Source organism: Microtus pennsylvanicus, chromosome 6 (genome assembly GCF_037038515.1).
Source record: "Microtus pennsylvanicus isolate mMicPen1 chromosome 6, mMicPen1.hap1, whole genome shotgun sequence".
NCBI lineage: Eukaryota > Metazoa > Chordata > Mammalia > Rodentia > Cricetidae > Microtus > Microtus pennsylvanicus.
Genome location: NC_134584.1, coordinates 97,244,201 through 97,261,674, shown reverse-complemented (window position 1 = coordinate 97,261,674; position 17,474 = coordinate 97,244,201). Strand labels below are relative to the sequence as shown.

Here is a 17,474-nt window from a genome sequence, read left to right as displayed (position 1 = left end):
GTGGGTGTTGGGAGTTGAACCTGAGTCCTCTGGAAGAGTAGTCAATGCTCTTAACCACTGAGCCATCTCTCCAGCCCTAGAATGTATTCTTAAGGTGTGAATCTGTGTGCCAGGATGTGTGTGAATCTTAGCAGGAGTGCGTGAAACTTTTGCACCTGGGTTAGAGGCGGAGTACAAACCGTTTGAGGGTGAGTGTAACCGTTTTCCCAACGTTAACACCTGGGTGGGAGTAAGAGGCCTGCGTTCCTGCGGGCTGGGTAAGGGCGAGTGTGCAGGCACGTGAAGTGTGCAGCGGAGGGTGTGAGCCTGCTCTGAAGGCGCAGGCAGGTGTGCCAGGGCGCGTGCACCAGAGGGCGAGCACGTAAGTTTTACCAGCCTGTGCTGGGGGGTAGGAGTAGAGGGGGCGTGCGCCCGGGGCAGGCGCGTGCGGGAGAGTGAGCGTGCCCCCTCCCGAGCCCGTTGCCATGGGAACGCGCCGCGGCCTGAGTTAATCATTTCCTGTGGAAAGTGCGGGAGGGGCGGGCGCGGGGCGGGCCGAGGAGGCGGCGGCAGCGGCGGCGGCGTGGAGCTGCCTCGCGCGGGCGGGCCGGAGCGGGCCGAGCCCTGGGCTCTGCGGCAACACTGGGATCCTGTCTCCGCTAGGCCGGTGAGTCGGGGTCCGGGCAGGCTAGGACCGGCTGGCGCCGGCTCCCCCAGCTGCGCCTGGTGGGCTCCGCGCCCACCCTGCCCGGGAACCCTTCTGTCCCGATCCACGGCGGGTGCGGCGACCGGGCCCCAGAGACCCGCCTGTGAGTGGGGTCCCACTGCCTTGTCCAACCGCAGAATCTCTCTGGGACCTGGGCTAGAGGGTGGCACGGCCTCTGGGGTCGCGTCGCCTAGACCCGCTTAGGATCTCATTGGTGGGGAATGTACAGAACCTACCTGGGTGCTGTGCATCAACCAGCGCGCCCCTTCCCCTGCATGGGTCACTCCCAGGAAGGCTGCAGTTTGGGCCCTCCCTCTGTGTCCTCGGGTAGTTGCTTTCTCTGGCCAGGCCCAAGGTGGGGTGTGCCAGCCCCTAGGTTAGGAGGAAAGGCCTCAGAGATAACCCTCACAAGCCCAGCCGAATCAAGTCATTGACAGCTGCAGCTGAGGAATCCCCACAGGGAGGGGGAGCCCAGAAGCTGCCTGTCCCCTTCAGCCTTTCTACTGCAAGTAACAGCAGAACTCTGCCTGACATAGTGAAAGGCCTGGTCCTGAGACAGTTTAAAGAGGAAGCTAGATTTAAATTCTTGAGTACATTTGTCACCCCTGCCACCACTCCCCTTAATACATGTCTCAAGCTTGGGCATTGGGACCACCCTAGCTTCACCTTCCTTAGTGTCCTTCTGCCCCAGACTGGGTGAGTGCCCTTCCTAGCCTGGCAGGATTTTTCCCCATGCCCTTCATAAAGGAGCCGTCTCCTTGGCCAGAGAGAGTCATTTGCTAGGAATGCAGCCCCAGAATGGCTCTGCGTATTTGTGTGGCTGGACTTCAGGGTTTGGGGTGGTGAGTTCTGCTGTCCCTCTGGGTCATCTGGACTCCCCGAAACATTTTCTGTATGCCAAGGGAAACCTAGCCCAGGCTAGCCACCCCAAAAATGCTCACCCAGGAGAACAAGCAACTATGAAGTCTTTGCACGGTCTCTGGTCTAGGACAGGAAGAGGGCAGCTCTACCATCCTGGCCCAAACCCAGAGAGGCAGGCAATACCCATCCCCCAGCCGGCCTCTGCATTCACCCACCAATGGGTGAATGCACCAAAAGACAGCATCCTAAGCTCTTTGTACATGCCAGCATTCCATACGTGCTCTGTCTGATGTTTATGCCAGACCTGTGAAGCACAGTGCTTGTCCTTTTATACATGGAGATGATCAGACAAAGACTAGATGATTAATTGTCCTAGGTGGCGGGGCCAAGGCCTGCCTGGACCACTCTTTTAGCTCTACCCCATGAATTCCAAGTTAGTAGAGGTCCCGGGACCCCAGATCAAACATTTGTGTAGGAGAGTGTGTGCTTCCCGCTAGGCCTGGAACCCTGGGCTTGCTTGAGATTCCTCAATATTCTGACCTCACACCAGGGTTTCCAGCTGCTAAATTCAGCTGCCTTTTCCTCTTAGGGATCTAGCACACACCCTTCCTCTTTCTTCAGGCTGCCCCTCCAACTTCCTTTCCTGATAGCACAGAAATATGGTCTCCTGCCTCTGCCATCCTAGACTGAGCCGAGGACCCCTGGAATCCTCTTTCCTACACGGCCTCACCTGTAGGAGCACCTGCAGAGGACGGTCCTCCCATCTTCTCCCGTTGGCCTGCAGGGTTGGCTTTATGCCCACCTCTGTGCCAGGCTGCCCGGAGAGGGCATTTGTATCTGCTCCTCTTGCTTCTTCCTCTCAAGGCATCAGCGGTATGGGGCTACTCTATGGATTAGCATCTTCCTGACTGTTTGTCCTACATTCCTGTCCCCCTCCCAATGAGTACCCCACATTGTCTTCAGTCAAGGAAGGAAGAGACCATGACCTCACTGTCTTCAGTACTTGGCCCCATCAACATCAGATCTCAAGTCTTTGGTCTCTGACCCCTGAGTCTTGCTTTTTTTCTGCCTCTGGATGCTTTGTTCCTGCCCCTCTGTCTACCCCACATGCCACTTCTCCCTGTCTCAGCTCATCTCCCTCCCATCCTAGCTAAACTTCCCTCAGAGAAGGAAGCAGCTGCTGCCTGGGCCTTCTCCAATTCCTTGAGCCACCTTGGAACTTGCAGCCTCTGAGTGCTGGGATGGTAGGTGTGAGACCCCACCCAGCTCCCTCTAGGGTTTCTTTTACTTTGCCATGGCCACCTGACTATCCTACTTGCTGTCCAGCCTCTTCCTGAGGACTCTGCATGCCCTGGGCAGCTCCTGCCACCCCTCTGACCTCCGCCCCCCAACCCCAGCCCTGCCCTTACTTCAGACTGCCTCCCTCTTGGTCAACTTTGCCGATTATGTCCTCACCTTTAGCAGTGGTGGCCTTTAGTTCTGAGTCTTTTTAATTCTTCCTTCCTTCCTTTCTTTCTTTTTCTTTTTTTTTTCTTTTGGTTTTTTAAGACAGAGTTTCTCTGTATAACAACCCTGACTGTCCTGGAACTAGCTCTTGTAGATCAGGCTGGCCTTGAACTCACAGAGGTCCACCTGTCTCTGCTTCCCTAGTGCTGGGATTAAAGGTGTGTGCCACCACTGCCCCGCTAGTTCTGAGTCTTGGTGGCTAGCTGGTCCTCCTTTCCAGGCTTTGGTTAATTACTCATTTAGTAAGCTATCTTGGAGCACATGGGCAAAGCTCCTGTGAGCCCCCTCCCTTCAGGGAGCCAGAGAGGGTCGGGGAGACAGCCAGTTCAGCACGTGTTCTTGCTGCAGGGCAGGAGGTGGTCAGTACAGTGACCGGTGCTCCTGGCGCACCTCTCTACCCTTGCCTGTAACCTGTTCGTGATCTGTAAGTTTGTTTTCAGACAGGGTTTCACTACATAGCCCTGGCTGGCCTTGAACTCTAGAGATCTCTGCTTCTGGAGTGCTAAGATTAAAGGCATGCACCATCACTTTCAATAACCCTTTACCTAACGCTGTGAAGGCTTTTTGACGATTTGTTCTCTTCTGACTGTACGTTTGAGGACCCATTTCTCCCAATCAGATGACTTCTAGTGCCAGGCACATAGTAGGCACTCAATAAACGATTATGAAAGAGAACTGAATGAATGCCTGGCAGGGTGCCTGCCACACCCTCAATACTGAGTTAGGTGAATGTGTGAATGAACTGGCTCTGAGAATTTGCTGAATGTAAACCCAGCTTGCCCCTGGCCCTAAGCCAGCCCCGGCTGAGCCCCTCCTGAGTGTGAAGCTAATACTCAGGAGTACTAGCTGCTGGGCCACCGGCTTGGGACACAGCCTGAAGGCTGAGACTTAAGCTAGCAGCTGAGTGCAATTAGAAAATGAGATGTCACGGAGGAAAAAGATTAAACTTACCACTGCTTGGAAGAAGCATAGGCTTCGAGATTCCCCCACGTGGGGCTGCTACCCCAGTGTGTCCTGCCGTGGATCTTCACAGCAAGTGACCGACACACTGACTTGCTCCAGTCCCACTGGGAAATGCCGTAGTCAGTACTGAGCACCCTCCTGTGAGCCCAGGGCCCTTAGGGGTTGCTACACTTGGGGCTGCTATTCTGAGTAGCAAGGGACCCTTGTTTGCAGACCCCTCCGGACACCACAGCTTGTGGGCTACCCACGCCTCCTGAACTCCTCTCCCCTTGTTCTCTCCACAGGTTGCCCGGCACCCAGAAGAGGTTGCTGAGCCCCAGGCCATGGTCCCCTCTCGCAGGACGTGGAACTTGGGAGCCACGCCTTCACTGCGGGGCCTGTGGAGAGTGGGCCGGGTCCAGGAGCCCAAGCCCAAACCCGGGATGGCTCGCCCCGCCCCAGCCAGCCCAGCCGCCCGCCCTTTCCCACACACCGGCCAGGGGAGGTTGAGAACTGGTGAGTCCGCATTTTTAGAATGCCTCTTCATTTCCCTTCCTTCCTCCAGATCCCCGAGATGAGACTGAGGTTTCTCGCGGTTCCTAAACTCAGTCAGAGCTGTCAGGTAATTACAGGGTAGCCAGCAGCTCCGAGCCGTCTGGGCGTGGAGAACAGCGCAGCTCAGCGTCACTGGGTGCTCCTTCCCTGCGTCCAGCCGGGGAGGAGGAGAAGGCTGGGGCCGGTTAAACTTTAACAGTCCGTACCACTGCGGCATCAGCTACGTTCCCGCCAGCCGAAGCAGGTCAGAGACTCTGAGATCTAATTTGGGTGCTCTCTAATGTCAGCCGGAGGCCGGTAAACAAGGTAGGTGAAGGGGCTGACCGCCCTGCTCAACACGGACACCTGATTCCGCCAGGCTGCCTTGGACCGGGAGTAAGGAGTGAATGCAGACTACTCAGAGTGTTGCCCAGCGGACTTTGCGTTTCAGGCCTTAGGTTTTAGGTGTCAGACAGCCAATGAAGCCTTCTAAGTGATCCTACTAGGAGGTCTATAGTGAGAGGGTCCTGGAGCCTGGGCCGTTGCTGTACCCTAGGGAACTGTCAGCCATCAGCTTTCTGGGTCACGTCCCAGGTGCTGAGACTGTCAAGGAGCCAGCGGCTCTTCTGTTCTGGGTAGGAGCTGGGTGTGGGGGTGAGGAGCTGCCTTGACCCTTTCCCCAGCTCAGTGTGGGCAGGTAGGCAGGGTGCCTCAGCTGTGTGGGAAGGCAGGGTTATCCAGAACTGCCTTCAGGGGCTTGCTCCTGACCTACTGAAGAAGTGTTCAGATTGCCAGTCCTGGCCTCTGGGCCTGAGACCATTTGGTCTAAGCCCCGTAGTACACAGAAGAGGGGATGCACGGAGGCTCAGAGAGGGCTCATAACAAATCCCTACTGTCTCCCTTTCTAACCATAACACATTCACTCTGCCATTGATAGCCAGGCAGTGCTCTGCAGCTCTCCAAGCTTCTATGATTGCCCCAGGCTGGCCACCCCCTTATACCCTGGGAGTCTTCAGGCAAAGGAGAGGTTCTGTGGGTCAGTCAGCTGGTTGTTGGAAAGGGGCGACGGATGGTCTCTACAAGGTTGTCCCCAGGGTGTGATAGATGTAAGTGTGGCTTTTCTGGTAAACAAAACTAAACATTTCACCTTGGAAAACTGAGCTTTTCATCTACTTCGTGTGTGTGTGTGTGTGTGTGTGTGTGTGTGTGTGTGTGTGTATAAAATGAGTGCTGTGACTTTAGAGACTTCTGGCCACTTTATAAACTTAAGATAAAGGTTCAGTGAAATCCATTTGTGACAGACAGGCATAGGCTTGGCACCTAAGAGAGTCTCAGCCAACAAGGGCACCCCAGCCTTCTCCAAATATCCCCTGCTAGTCTTATTGTCATCCTGAAAGTGGTAATCAACCAGTGTTGGTTGGCACATGGGGTTTGAATACAAGCCTTGGGTGACACTAGGCATATTGTTAACGATTCAGGATCTCTGGTTTTCTGCCTGTCCTACCAGGGGAATGTCCTCCACTTCCCTGAGTAGTTGTGATGATAATTGCTGTCCTAATGGCTGTTATCTGTGGGTCCTCACTGTGCCTAAATCCTCTTTGATCCTCACCATGGGGTTATGCCCTCAGGTTATTAGTTTATCCCAGGGTAGCTGTGCATTCCCCCCCCCCCACAGGGTCTTACTAAGGCTGCCTGGAACTTGCTTTGTAGACTGGACTAGCTTTGAATTTAACAGAAATCTGCCTGCCTCTGCCTTCAGATTGCTAGGATTAAAAGCTTGCGCCTGATGAAAAAGCTTCCATTTATTGATTTTTTTAAATTAGTTTAATTATGTTATGTGTATTTATCTGTACATAGTTAAGCATACATGAATACAGGTACCTACAGAGTTCAGAAGTATCAGATACCTTGGGGCTGGACTTACAGGCAGTTGCGAACCACCCAGTGTGGGTGCTGGAACAAAACACCAGTCCTTTGCAGAAGCAGCCTGTGTTCTGTGGCTGAGCCATCTCTCCAGCCTGTGGCTGTGCATTTGACAGTGGGGCCAGTACTGTTTCCCACTCTGGCCAAGCTGAAAAGGGGTCGGGGTGTCCTGCCCCAATAGGAGCCCCAGAGGATGTCCTTTAGCTGTTTCTGGGTACACTTCTGGAAACAGTAGGGACCAGGCCACCCAGTGTGGGTTTGGTCTTAATGAAGGCAAGGGAGAAATTGCCACCTAGAGGCAGCCCGGGTAATAAAGCTGTGTCCTGTGTCCAGTTCCCTCGGTGTCTTGGCTTCTTCTTGTTGCTCTCTGCAGAGGAGCTGATGAACAAGTGTGGACCCCAAGAGTCACTGTGGCAACTGGGGAGCCCCCAGTAGGGTCTTGGGTACCCTTCAGGAAAGAATCTCAGGGTTCCTCTTGGTAAGAGAATTAGGTGGCCCCACTCTGTCCCTATCTGCTCCAGTGTGGAGGGAGCCAGTGAGGCCACATGAGGTCCTGCTGGCCACATCTGGGCAGGTTGGAGGGGGCAAAAACTGCACCCAGCTCTCTTTGGCCAGCAGCCAAGTATGTCATCTCACCTGTCTGTCTGTCCTGGAACAGGGCGTGGAAAAGACACCCTCACTGGTGGTGAGGAAGACTCGAGCTCCCGTCGCCCGTCCCTGGCACAGTGTCGAGCCCTCAGTGTGGACTGGCCTGGCAGTAGGAGTCCGCATAGACTCTACCTGACAGTTCAGGTAAGCATGGGCCGTCAGATGCAGGGCTAGGGTATGGCCAGTGTGCCAGGTCCTCTGAGCTCCAGCAGTGTGCCAGGGAGAAGAACTGGGGACCTGCCAGGCACCTGCTGGCTAGCCCACAGCTGAAAGCCTGCGCGAAGGCAGCAGGTTTGATTTCAGCTTATCTCAGGGGCGATTTCTTAGGCTGTGACAGGAACTTTTCAGTCACAAACTGGCTGAGGTGGGAAGTGAGGCCTTGGCTAAGATGAGCAGAGTTAGAGGAGATATTGGGGAAAACAGGCCCGTGTGGGGGAGCTGTTTGTTTTTATGTGGACAATGCCCGTGTTCCCTTGTTTGAAGAATCAAAGGGAAGGCCAGGCTGGGCATGGTGCAAGCCTTTAATCTTAGAGGCAGAGGCAGGTAGAGCTCTTCTATGAGCTTGAGCCCAGCCTGGTCTACAAAGCAAGTTTAAGGCCAGCTAGGAAAACAGAAAGACTGTCTCACAAAAGGGGTTGGGGGCAGGGAGCTTCAAAGGAAGATGGTGGGGGAATGGGGAGATTCTTTTTTTTTTCTAATATTTATTTATTATTTATACAGTATTCTGTCTGCTTGTATGCCTGCAGGCCAGAAGAGGGCACCAGACCTCATTACAGATGGTTGTGAGCCACCATGTGGTTGTTGGGAATTGAACTCAGGACCTTTGGAAGAGCAGGCAGTGCTCTTAACCGCTGAGCCATCTCTCCAGCCCGAATGGGGAGATTCTTTTCCTCCACAGTTGTCATTGATTTTCAGAAGGCAGACTTACTGTATATGGGTGGGGGAGGCTTTGATTGTAGAAATAATACAAAGAGTTAGTGGATTTTATTCAATGCTATTTTGGAATACAGGCAATACATCTCGTGTCTCAGCAGAAAGATACTGTTTGAATGGATTTTATAGATGAGGACAGGTATGCTCAAAGCTTAGAGAGGTTAACTAACTTGCTGCTGGTCATACAGACTGAGATCTGAGCTACTGAACACAACTCACTTGATTGCAATGGTGTGAAAGGTGGCAGTGGTACACACCTTTAATCCCAGCACTCGGGAGGTAGAGGCAGGTGCATTTCTGAGTTTGAGTCCAGCCTGGTCTACAGAGCTAATTCCAGGACAGCTGGGCAACACAGAGCAACCCTGTCTCAACCCCCTCCCCCCTAAAAAAAAATTGGTGTAAAGAATTCACAGTACAATCCCTAGAAACTGTGTGCCCCTCATGGTCCTTCCATTTATATGGTTTTTATATTTACCTTTACATATTATTCTACGCCGTATTGTTTCCCTCAGAATCATCTTGGAGATTTCTTCATACCCATCAGTCATAGAGAACCACCTCTATTTTCTTAACAGCTGCGTAATATTCTACTTGAGGCTTTGCCATAAACTGTAATTGGGCTGTGTGTATGGTTTAGCATCAGAGCGCTTGCCTGGCATGCGTGAGGCCTCAGGTTCATCCCATTACCACCGAGTACCCATGGTGGTGATGGCAAAATTTTCTGCGTCTGTCCTGGGTGTTATCTCTGATGACAGTGAGCTCCTCTGACATTCAAGCAGTTGTGACGTTGATGTTTTACACTCACTGTGTGTATGTGGGGAGTGGATGGGGTCTCTGGGCGTGGGTGGGGGTGAGCACAGGGCACCTGTGAGCAACTAGGGAATAACTTGTGGGAATCGGCTCTCCTTCTTGTGTAGATTCTGGGGATGGGGACTCAGGGTATCAAGGCCTTCATCCATTGAGCCATCTGACTGGCCTACATTACTTTGTTGTTGTTTGCTTTGTTTTGAGACAGGATCTCACTGTTCAGCCCTGTCTGGCCGTAAACTCACAGGGATCTACCACCTCAGTCTCCTAAGAGCTGGGATTAAAGGCGTGTGCCACCATACCCAGCAGGATTAGCTTGGTTTGTTTCTAGAGTTATTTTTATGTGTTTGAATGTTTGCCTACATATATGTATATGCATCATGTATATGCCTGGGATCTGCTGTCTGGGGATGCCGGAAGGAATCAGATCCCTGTAACTACTATGTGGGTGCTGGGAACCGAATCGATCAGATCTGCTGACACTCCATGTCTAGAACTAGTTACCAACATGAATCCGCATATGGGTGCCGGGAACACAAAAGCAGCAAGTGCTCTTAATTGCTGAGCCATCTCTCTAGTGCCTATGTCTTAGTCAGGGTTTCTATTGCTGCAACAAAACACCATGACCACAAAGTGAGTTGGGAAGGAAATAAAGGATTTATCTGGCTTACACTTCAGCATTGCAACTCATCACTGAAGAAGTCAGGACAGGAACTCAAAACAGGGCAGGATCCTGGAGGCAGGAACTGATGCAGAGGCCATGGAAGGGAGCTGCTTACTGGCTGTTTTCCTATGGCTTGCTCAGCCCACCTTGTAGAACCCAGAACCAGCAGCCCAGGGATGGCACCACCCACCATGGGCTGGGCCCTCCCCCATTGATCACTAAATGAGAAAGGCCTTACAGCTGGATCTCAGGGAGGCATTTCCTTCGCTGAGGTGTCTTCCTCGGATGACTAGCTTGTGTCGAGTTGGTGCACAAAACCACCGAGTATGAGCCTACATTAGTATATTTTTAAGATTTATTTTTATTTTTAATGTGTATGTGTGTTTGACTACATATATGTCTGTGCACTACATGTATGTCTGCTGCCTGTGAAGGCCAGAAGACTGGAGTTACTGATGGTCATGAGCCACCATGTGGGTATTGGAAATTGAACCTGGGTCCTCTGGAAGAGCAGCCAGTGCTCTTAACTGCTGGTCTCTTCAGCCCTCCTGCGTTAGTATTTTAATATGTGCATTTGCTGAACAGATATTTATGGGTTGGATGCCTTATGCCAATGCATCTTAGCACAGGTGCAGGGATGCTGAGGAGGGATATAGGGAAGACAGCCCAACAGAAGCTCCAGAGAGTCACCAATGACCTCAAATGCATCAGGATGCCCTGGGCAGCTGCGGCCCTGGCCCACTGCTCTGGGCAGGACCCCCATGGTGATGGCACTTCAGGGGCAGTCTGTTTCGCCATGTTTCTTGGGTCTCTTGAGATTCTTCCGGGAGCTGAACGGCCCACACTTCTTGCCTTTGTGAGGTCAGGGAGGAGAGCAGGAGAGTGGGTCCGGCGAGACAACAGTTAAGGAAACCAGAGGGAAGTTAAATCAGGAGGCTGTGGTGAGGAACTGCTGCTCAGCTGGGTGGTGGCCCTGTTCCTGAGCTTTGATTATGGGGTGCTGGGCTGTGGCTGCTATGGAGGCCTGGGCTCAGCAGTTCTGCTGACGGGCTGTTCAGAAGCTGATAGCGACTGGCTTCCAAGTTCATGTCCTTCTGGCCCCTGCTGAGCTCTGCCATGTTTATGGGGATGGATGTGTGCCAAAGTGTGTCCCAAGTTCAGTGAAACAACCTGCGGGTCACCCGAGCCTTGGTCCAGCAACTACAGCCTGAGCTATACCCTCAGAGGTGGTGCAGAAATTCCCAGCCCCCGGGGGACGTCTGTCCTTCTGGTGCTTCGGCCAGCAGCCCAGAAATAGTGTAACCTTTGCTCCTGTCTGAAGGCAAATGGAAACTTCCAGCTGCTGCTATCCCTGCCACCCCCACCTTCCCCAACCTGCTCAAGATGGCATTGCGGTTGGTTGAGGGGTAGAGACAAAATTAAGCTGAGGAGAATTTTCCTAAATACAAAGATGAGGGGAGAAAGAGGCTGAGGGCATGGCTCCCCAGGTACCTGCCCTGGCCACTTTCACCCTTGCAATTCTTTTGATTGGCCTTTTGGTGCTTAGTAAAAGATGTAGGTTAGAGAACTTATAAACGGACCACAGCTATCTATGCGGCGTTTAGTATATGCCAGGCACCTTAAATGTGCTTTTCTTGTTGTTGCCATTGACTTGCCCACTGGCACTGGAAGGCAGAGGTCAGTGGTTCTAGATTGAGACAACAGAGGGAGACAGAGAGAAACAGCTACTGTGATGGTGCAGAATTTGTCCACACCACACAGCGCGTGGGTCTGACTTGCTATCTCACCAGGCTTTGCTCTCTCTGTACTGAGTATTAAAGGTTGGCGTACACCTTAAATTCCAGTAGTGAGGAGGCAGAGGCAGATGGATCTCTGCAAGTTCCAGGCCAGCCAGGGCTGGGCTGCAGAGTGAGACCCTGTATATATAAAAATAGGTAACACAAAGAGGGCATAAAGACATAAAATTCTCTTCCCAGATGTCCCCATGGACATAAGCAAACCAAACCAAACTGTGTTTCTGAGGTGAAAAATTCAAACTCCAGACATCCCCAGAAGGACCAGGAGGGCCCTGTCTGCTCATCACCTTTTCTCCTGTTGTGAAATTTATTTCCGTTTCCCAAGTTTAAGTTGCTTTTGTTTCTATCTCAGTGGGCCTCTGTGTGTGCATACCGCACAGTGAGGAAACACCGAGCCTGTGAACTCCAGTTCATTTTCATCTGCATCTTGGGTATGACCCTCAGATGGATCACACCTTCCCACACTGTTCTGACCCTTGCTTGGTGTCTTTCTCTGAGCTATAGGGGATGTCTCTAAATGAAGCACCCTTTTCCCGCACCTCCATTCTTCTGCTCCAGCCCAGCTACCTTTGTCTCAGTCCCTTGATGGGGATATGGGGTCACACTGCCCCTGGATGGCCTCATGGGGCAGAGCGAGGAAGTGGCAGGGTGGTCATTCTCCCTGTCAGGTGGATTCATGTGCAGCCTCCTAGTCCTGGGTGTGCCATCCTTAGGTGGGAGGCCATCTGCCAAGGTGTTGCAGCAGATGACACTACAGGGGAGTTGCCCCAAGCCTGCTGTGTATATGGCAGGACTGGATAGTCGCCTGTGATGGTGTGAACCAGCTGCTCACCTGCTGCTGACTTCTGCCCCACAGAACCTGCAGGGATAACACTAGCTTCACTTGGGGACCACAGCGTCCTCAGTGTGGAGGCCGGCTACTGTGGGGCCCAAGAATAAGTCACCGCCATCTTCCTGTGGGATATTAGTGTGGCTTCCCCGGATTCCAGGCAGGCTTCTTTGTCCACACCTCGTGTTGGGAGACAAAGTGCTGGGCCCTGGGACCAGAATGCTCACACAGTCCCCTTCATGAGAGGATTCTGGTTGTGTCTTGGCAGCAGGCCCTGCAGGACAAGGGGTGCGAGAGCAAGAGTCAGGGGACCAAAGAAGACAAGCTCCCGAAGAGGCAGGCGCCGGCCCCCAGGCGGGACCGGGAGGCCCCAGAAGCTGGTGGCGCCATGAATGTAGAAAACACAGGTAAAGGAGGTCAGCCCATCAGCACACCTGGTTGAACTGGTGCAGGACAGAGGCTCCCATGGGGTCCCAGCTGTGTGATGCTCTGTCCCACAGCTGGAGGTGGCTCAGCTGGTCTGGCCACCCATGTGAACTTGAGACCCTGGACAGCCTCCTCCAAATCCAGGGACAGCCATGTGTCTGTCCTCTTTCTTGTCCTGCCCCTTGTCCCAGGTCCACCAGGGCTCCACCCAGTGATAAGAGACCTTGGCCACTGGAGGCTAGGGTTGGATTTCCCTTCTTTTTGTCTTTTCCAAGTACCCATCTAAAGCCAGAGCCCAGGAGCAGCCTCCCAGACGCCACTGGTGCCGGCTACAGAGCCTGGCTGTTCTGGTCAGAAGATCTAGAGAGCAGGGAATTGTTCCCCTGCCTTCAGGCTGAGAAAACTGAGCCTGTGGTTCCATTATCCTCGGCCCAAAATGGGCATCCAGAGCTGACTGGTTTTAGAAGGTTCTCCAGGCCCCTTTGCTTTCCTCTGGGGTTTCTATAGTAAGTACAGGCCAGTGGCCACAGAGAAAGAGCATCCTAGGCAGCCTCAGGGCAAGGCCAGGGGTGTGAGGGAAAGGTGCCACTTTCCCAGAATCTGCAATGAGCAGCCAGGATTTCAGTACAGCCACCAACTGGCCAGTAGGTGGGATAGGCTCAGAGGAGGAAGGCTAGATCCTCCTAGCAATGAGGACTGGCGTAATACTGGATCCCTGGGCCCTGTGGTGGGTGTGCTTCTAGAAACTGACCTGTTAGGTGGTGGCTTCCTCAGCACAGGCTTGTTCTGCTCAGGTACCCTGGGACCTCACCTCTCCTCCCTTCTCCCCATTCTCAGACCTCCTTCTGTTTCTTCAAGAGTGTTTCTCCCACTACCCACGACTCTGCAGGTTCCACACAACTCCTGGCCCCTGCACAAGGCACCATGCTGTGGTCTGGGGCTCAGGGCCTCCCGGGACAGGAGTCGTGTCATGGAAGACAGGCCTGCCAAGACCCGGGATAGTCACTCAAACCTGTGTTACCTGGGGGAGCCCAGCTCCTTTCCCAGGGCTGCTTTTGGGCTTAGCACATTGGAAGAGCCTGCAGGATCCCTCCCATGTGACTCAAGAGGTTAGATCGGCTCTCAGCCGAGCCCAGCACATTCTCTTTGCAACAGTACAGTCTGTGGCCATGCTGATCATGTGGCAGCCCTGTGTGCTGGCCTAGAAGCATCGGGCTGCCCTTATTGCCTCTAGAATAGATCACAGAGGCTGGGTCAGCTCTGTGTGACTTTCATGCTGTGTCACATGCAGAGCCACACAGCTGAGGCCATTGGCTAAGCATGAATTGTCTCTGGAAGGAGGGCCTCCCAGCCCCACCCGTGGGAGCAGAACCCCTTCCCCCAGCAGCCTTGCTGCTGCTGCCTCCCATTCCCTGTGCTGCTCCGGGGCTTTGCAGAACTGTAGTCAAGGGGTCCATTGGTGGGGATCAGGCACAGGGAGGCCCCTCACCTCTGGAAAGGCCAGAAGCTAAGGCCTCATCGAAGTGAAAGGTTCACCAGCTAACACCAACCCTCTGCCCTCCCAGATACTTTGCAGGGCCTCGCTTGGGCTGCTGGGGAGAGAAGGCAAATCCTTCTCCTGTCCACCTGGACTGCAGCTGGTTCCTCAGTGCACAGGCCATGCTCCTCTTCAGTGCTTTGGAGCAAGCACTGATCATAGCCCTTGTTGCTTGTCATGTGTCTCCCACTCTGATGACAGAACAGGGGAAGGTGTGGGATGGGGAGGACTTGGGCTGAGGCCCTGCTTGACTTGGTGCTTGTCCCTTTCTTGTGCATGTGTGGCCCCACGTGCAGGCATCAGCCTGAGAATATGCCTGGTTGCCCCTCCTCCATGCACAGGAGACCACTGTCCACAGAGCAGCTGGGAAAGCCCCATCCTCTCTGCCGTGCTTTTGAGAGGGTGTGTCTTAGCATGAAGAGCTCTTTCTGAGTGAGCCTCTGTTCTTTCCCAGTGGCAGTTGTCTGGAGACACACTGCTTTGAGGGGATTCAATAAAACTGCTTTCCTAAGTCTTGGTTTAGGCAGTTCTGTCCCCAGAAGTTACTGCTAAAGTGACTTCCCCAAGGCAGACCTGGAAGTCCCCTGCAAACCCGTTTTGTTGTAGCCTCTAGACCTCATCCTAGCCCTACCTGCCTGCATCCTCTTCCCACCGACGGTGTGCCCTGTGGTGATGGCCGCACCCCTCCTCCAGGCAGACCTTCACTGTCGTGCTGATCAGCCACTACTTTGCTTGTAGGTGGGCGGCTCTTTGGCATCGGGAGGTGCTCAAGCCTGTCGGGGTCACCAGGCCCAGACCCCGTGGTACATAGGACGGTGGAGGCCATGTCCCAGCTTCAGGAGGAGCTGGTGGTCCTTCGGGAAAGGCTGGCCCTCCACGACAGTGACCGGCAAGCCACAACTATCCAGCTGCAGAACCAGGTACCTGGGGAGGCAGGGACAAACAGAGGCCACTGCCCACTGTGGAACAGGTCAGAGGACATTGTTAAGGTACCTGGACCCCACCAGAAGTCAGGTGGTGACATCTTCTGGTTTGGGGAGATGCTACAGGATGAGGAGGTTCAAACTCTGGTTGTTTCACTTGGCATCAAGTGTCTTTAGCACCTGAGCATCTTCCCAGACAAAACTTTTTTCCCTTTAATTGTTGAAATCTACTTGCTTATCAAGAGGGGAAGTTGAAAGTGGAGTACCCAGCCTTCTTGGTGTCCCTAAAGCTCCACTTTAAGGAGGATCTTCTCAGATGACCTGGAAATTCAAAAGGGTACCTCGCCTTTGCTCAGGTTTTATCTGTGAACTTTTTATGTATTTATAACAACAGTGTTCTCCAGGGATGGTTCCTGAAGCTCTGTACCTATGAGCTACTCTCTATAGGGTCCAATCCTGTGGAGACATGCTCAAACTCCTGGGCCTGGAGACGGGAGCAAACCCTGACTCTGCAGGACTCTGGCCCTGTGGCCCAGGGATAGGTAACTGCCAGTCTGCACCTTACTTGTAGATGGACCCTGCAGTGCTCCCTGCTGCTCTGTGCTGCACTGTGTCATAGGGAGGTTAGAACTGGGGAAATATGTCTGTCTGAGGCTGTCTTGGCTCTAGGAACATTGTCTATCCTCTGAACTCCATCTTCTCATTTCTGGCCAGCTGATGCATGTGGCTTTGTGGTTATCAGATGGATGGGTCATAAATGTGGACAGGACATTGATCATGAACTATAATGTGTGGTGCCCCATGGGTTCCTCTGGCCTCTTGTCTTCCTGAGCCTACAGTGGCTTTTGTTGTGGTTTTGTGTTGTTGGCTGTTGGCTTTGGTTTTGGTCTTTCTGAGATAAGCTCGTGATCTAGCCCCATGTGCCCTGGAACTCCATAGTGGGTAGTGCCCGCCTTCTGGGCACTGTGAATAGGACCACTGCCAGTAGCCATGTACCACTGTCCCTTCAAGTTCCTGCTTTCAGTTCTTTGGAGCGTATGCCCAGAATTGGAATTACTGAATCATGTAGGATTTCATTATTTTCCTTATTGAGACTCAGTGTTGAGACTTTCCTTTCCTCTTTTTTCAGACAGGATCTCACTATGTAGTTCTGCTTGGCTTGGAGCTCCCTGTGTAGACGAGGTCAGCCTCAAACTCTGAAACTCTAGAGATCCATTTCTCTCTGCCTTGCAAGTGCTAGGATTGAAGTTGTGCGCTACTGTGCCTTCCTGGGACAGGATCTTGATATTGCCTCAAGCTGTTGTTGACCTTGAGATGACCTGCCACTCTCTGCCCCCACCCCCACAGGTGTGAACCACAGACCTGGCTCAGTTTGTTATAATTACCGTTATACATTTTTTTCTTAGAGTCTTGCTGTGTAGCCCTGACTGGCCTGGAGCCTACTACTTAGACCAGTGTGGCCTCGATCTCACAGGCAATAATCCTGCCTCTGCCTCCTGAGGGCTTGGACTACAGGGAGTGCTCCCAGACCTAACTCAGTTTTTAATTTTTGAGTTTTCCCATGTCCACCAGCAGTGCCCAGGGTTCCAGTGTCTCTGTATTCTCGCTGAAACTTATTTAACAGCCTTTCCGGTGGGTGTGCAGTGGTGTCTCACTGTAGCTTCTCAAGTTCTTCGTTTTTCTTTTTAATTTCTGTCTGCATGTATTCCTGCAGGTCAGAAGAGGGCACCAGATCTCATTCTAGACGATTATGAGCCACCCTGTGGTTGCTGCGAATTGAATTCAGGGCATCTGGAAGAGCAGTCAGTGCTCTTGGCCTCTGAGCCATCTCTCCAGCCCAGTTCTTTATTTTTCTATCCAGGTGACTAGATTTCCATCGTTAAGTTGTAGAAGTTCTTTATGTCATCTGGACAGTAACCCTCTCTCAGGAAATTGATCTGCACGTCTCCCTCCACTCCGTGTGTACCTTTCACTCTGCTCCGTGTCTTTTGTCCAGGGATGCTAACCTGAAGCGCTACACCCATGATTTAATGGTGTGTGTGTGTGTGTGTGTGTGTATGTGTGTGTGTGTATGTGTGTGTATGTGTGTGTGTTGCCTGCACACATGTCTGTGTACCACATACATGTAGTTCCTGCAGAAGCCAGAAGAGGGCATCAGATTCCCCTGGGACTGGAGTTGTGCAGACACTTTGTGGTTGCTGGGAAGCAAACCTGGGTCTTCTGCATCGCCTCCAGCCCCTCTTCTTTTGTTGAGTTGTAGAAGTACTGAAGTTAATTTTTGTGAAGACCACTTAGCTAGTTTTTTCTTTTACTGTTCATGTTTTGACCATATAAAAAAAAAACACTGTCAAATTCAGTGTTATGAAGTTTTTTTTTCTATATTTTCTTTTTTGTATTTAGGTCTTTGATCCATTTGCTATTTGATCCTTTTTGTATATTGCTCTGTGGTACATGGGTAAG

At 52.6% G+C, this 17,474-nt stretch overlaps 1 protein-coding gene across 10 annotated transcripts in view; it reads left to right on the top strand.

Annotated features, from left to right (window-relative positions):
• The first annotated feature begins 525 nt into the window (after positions 1 to 525).
• Positions 526 to 17,474, top strand: part of Kifc3 (kinesin family member C3) — a 33,131-nt gene continuing 16,182 nt past the window's right edge. For 2 of the 10 annotated variants that reach the window (XM_075976984.1, XM_075976982.1), the window contains exons 1-5: positions 526 to 646; positions 4,300 to 4,510; positions 7,110 to 7,243; positions 12,400 to 12,535; positions 14,830 to 15,011. In XM_075976984.1, coding sequence (XP_075833099.1) covers positions 4,339 to 4,510; positions 7,110 to 7,243; positions 12,400 to 12,535; positions 14,830 to 15,011 — 624 coding nt within the window. In that variant the 5' untranslated portion in view covers positions 526 to 646; positions 4,300 to 4,338. Of the gene's footprint in view, positions 647 to 4,299; positions 4,856 to 7,109; positions 7,244 to 12,396; positions 12,536 to 14,829; positions 15,012 to 17,474 lie in introns of those variants that run through there. The other 8 variants (XM_075976981.1, XM_075976983.1, XM_075976985.1 and 5 more) reach the window with 6 other exon arrangements.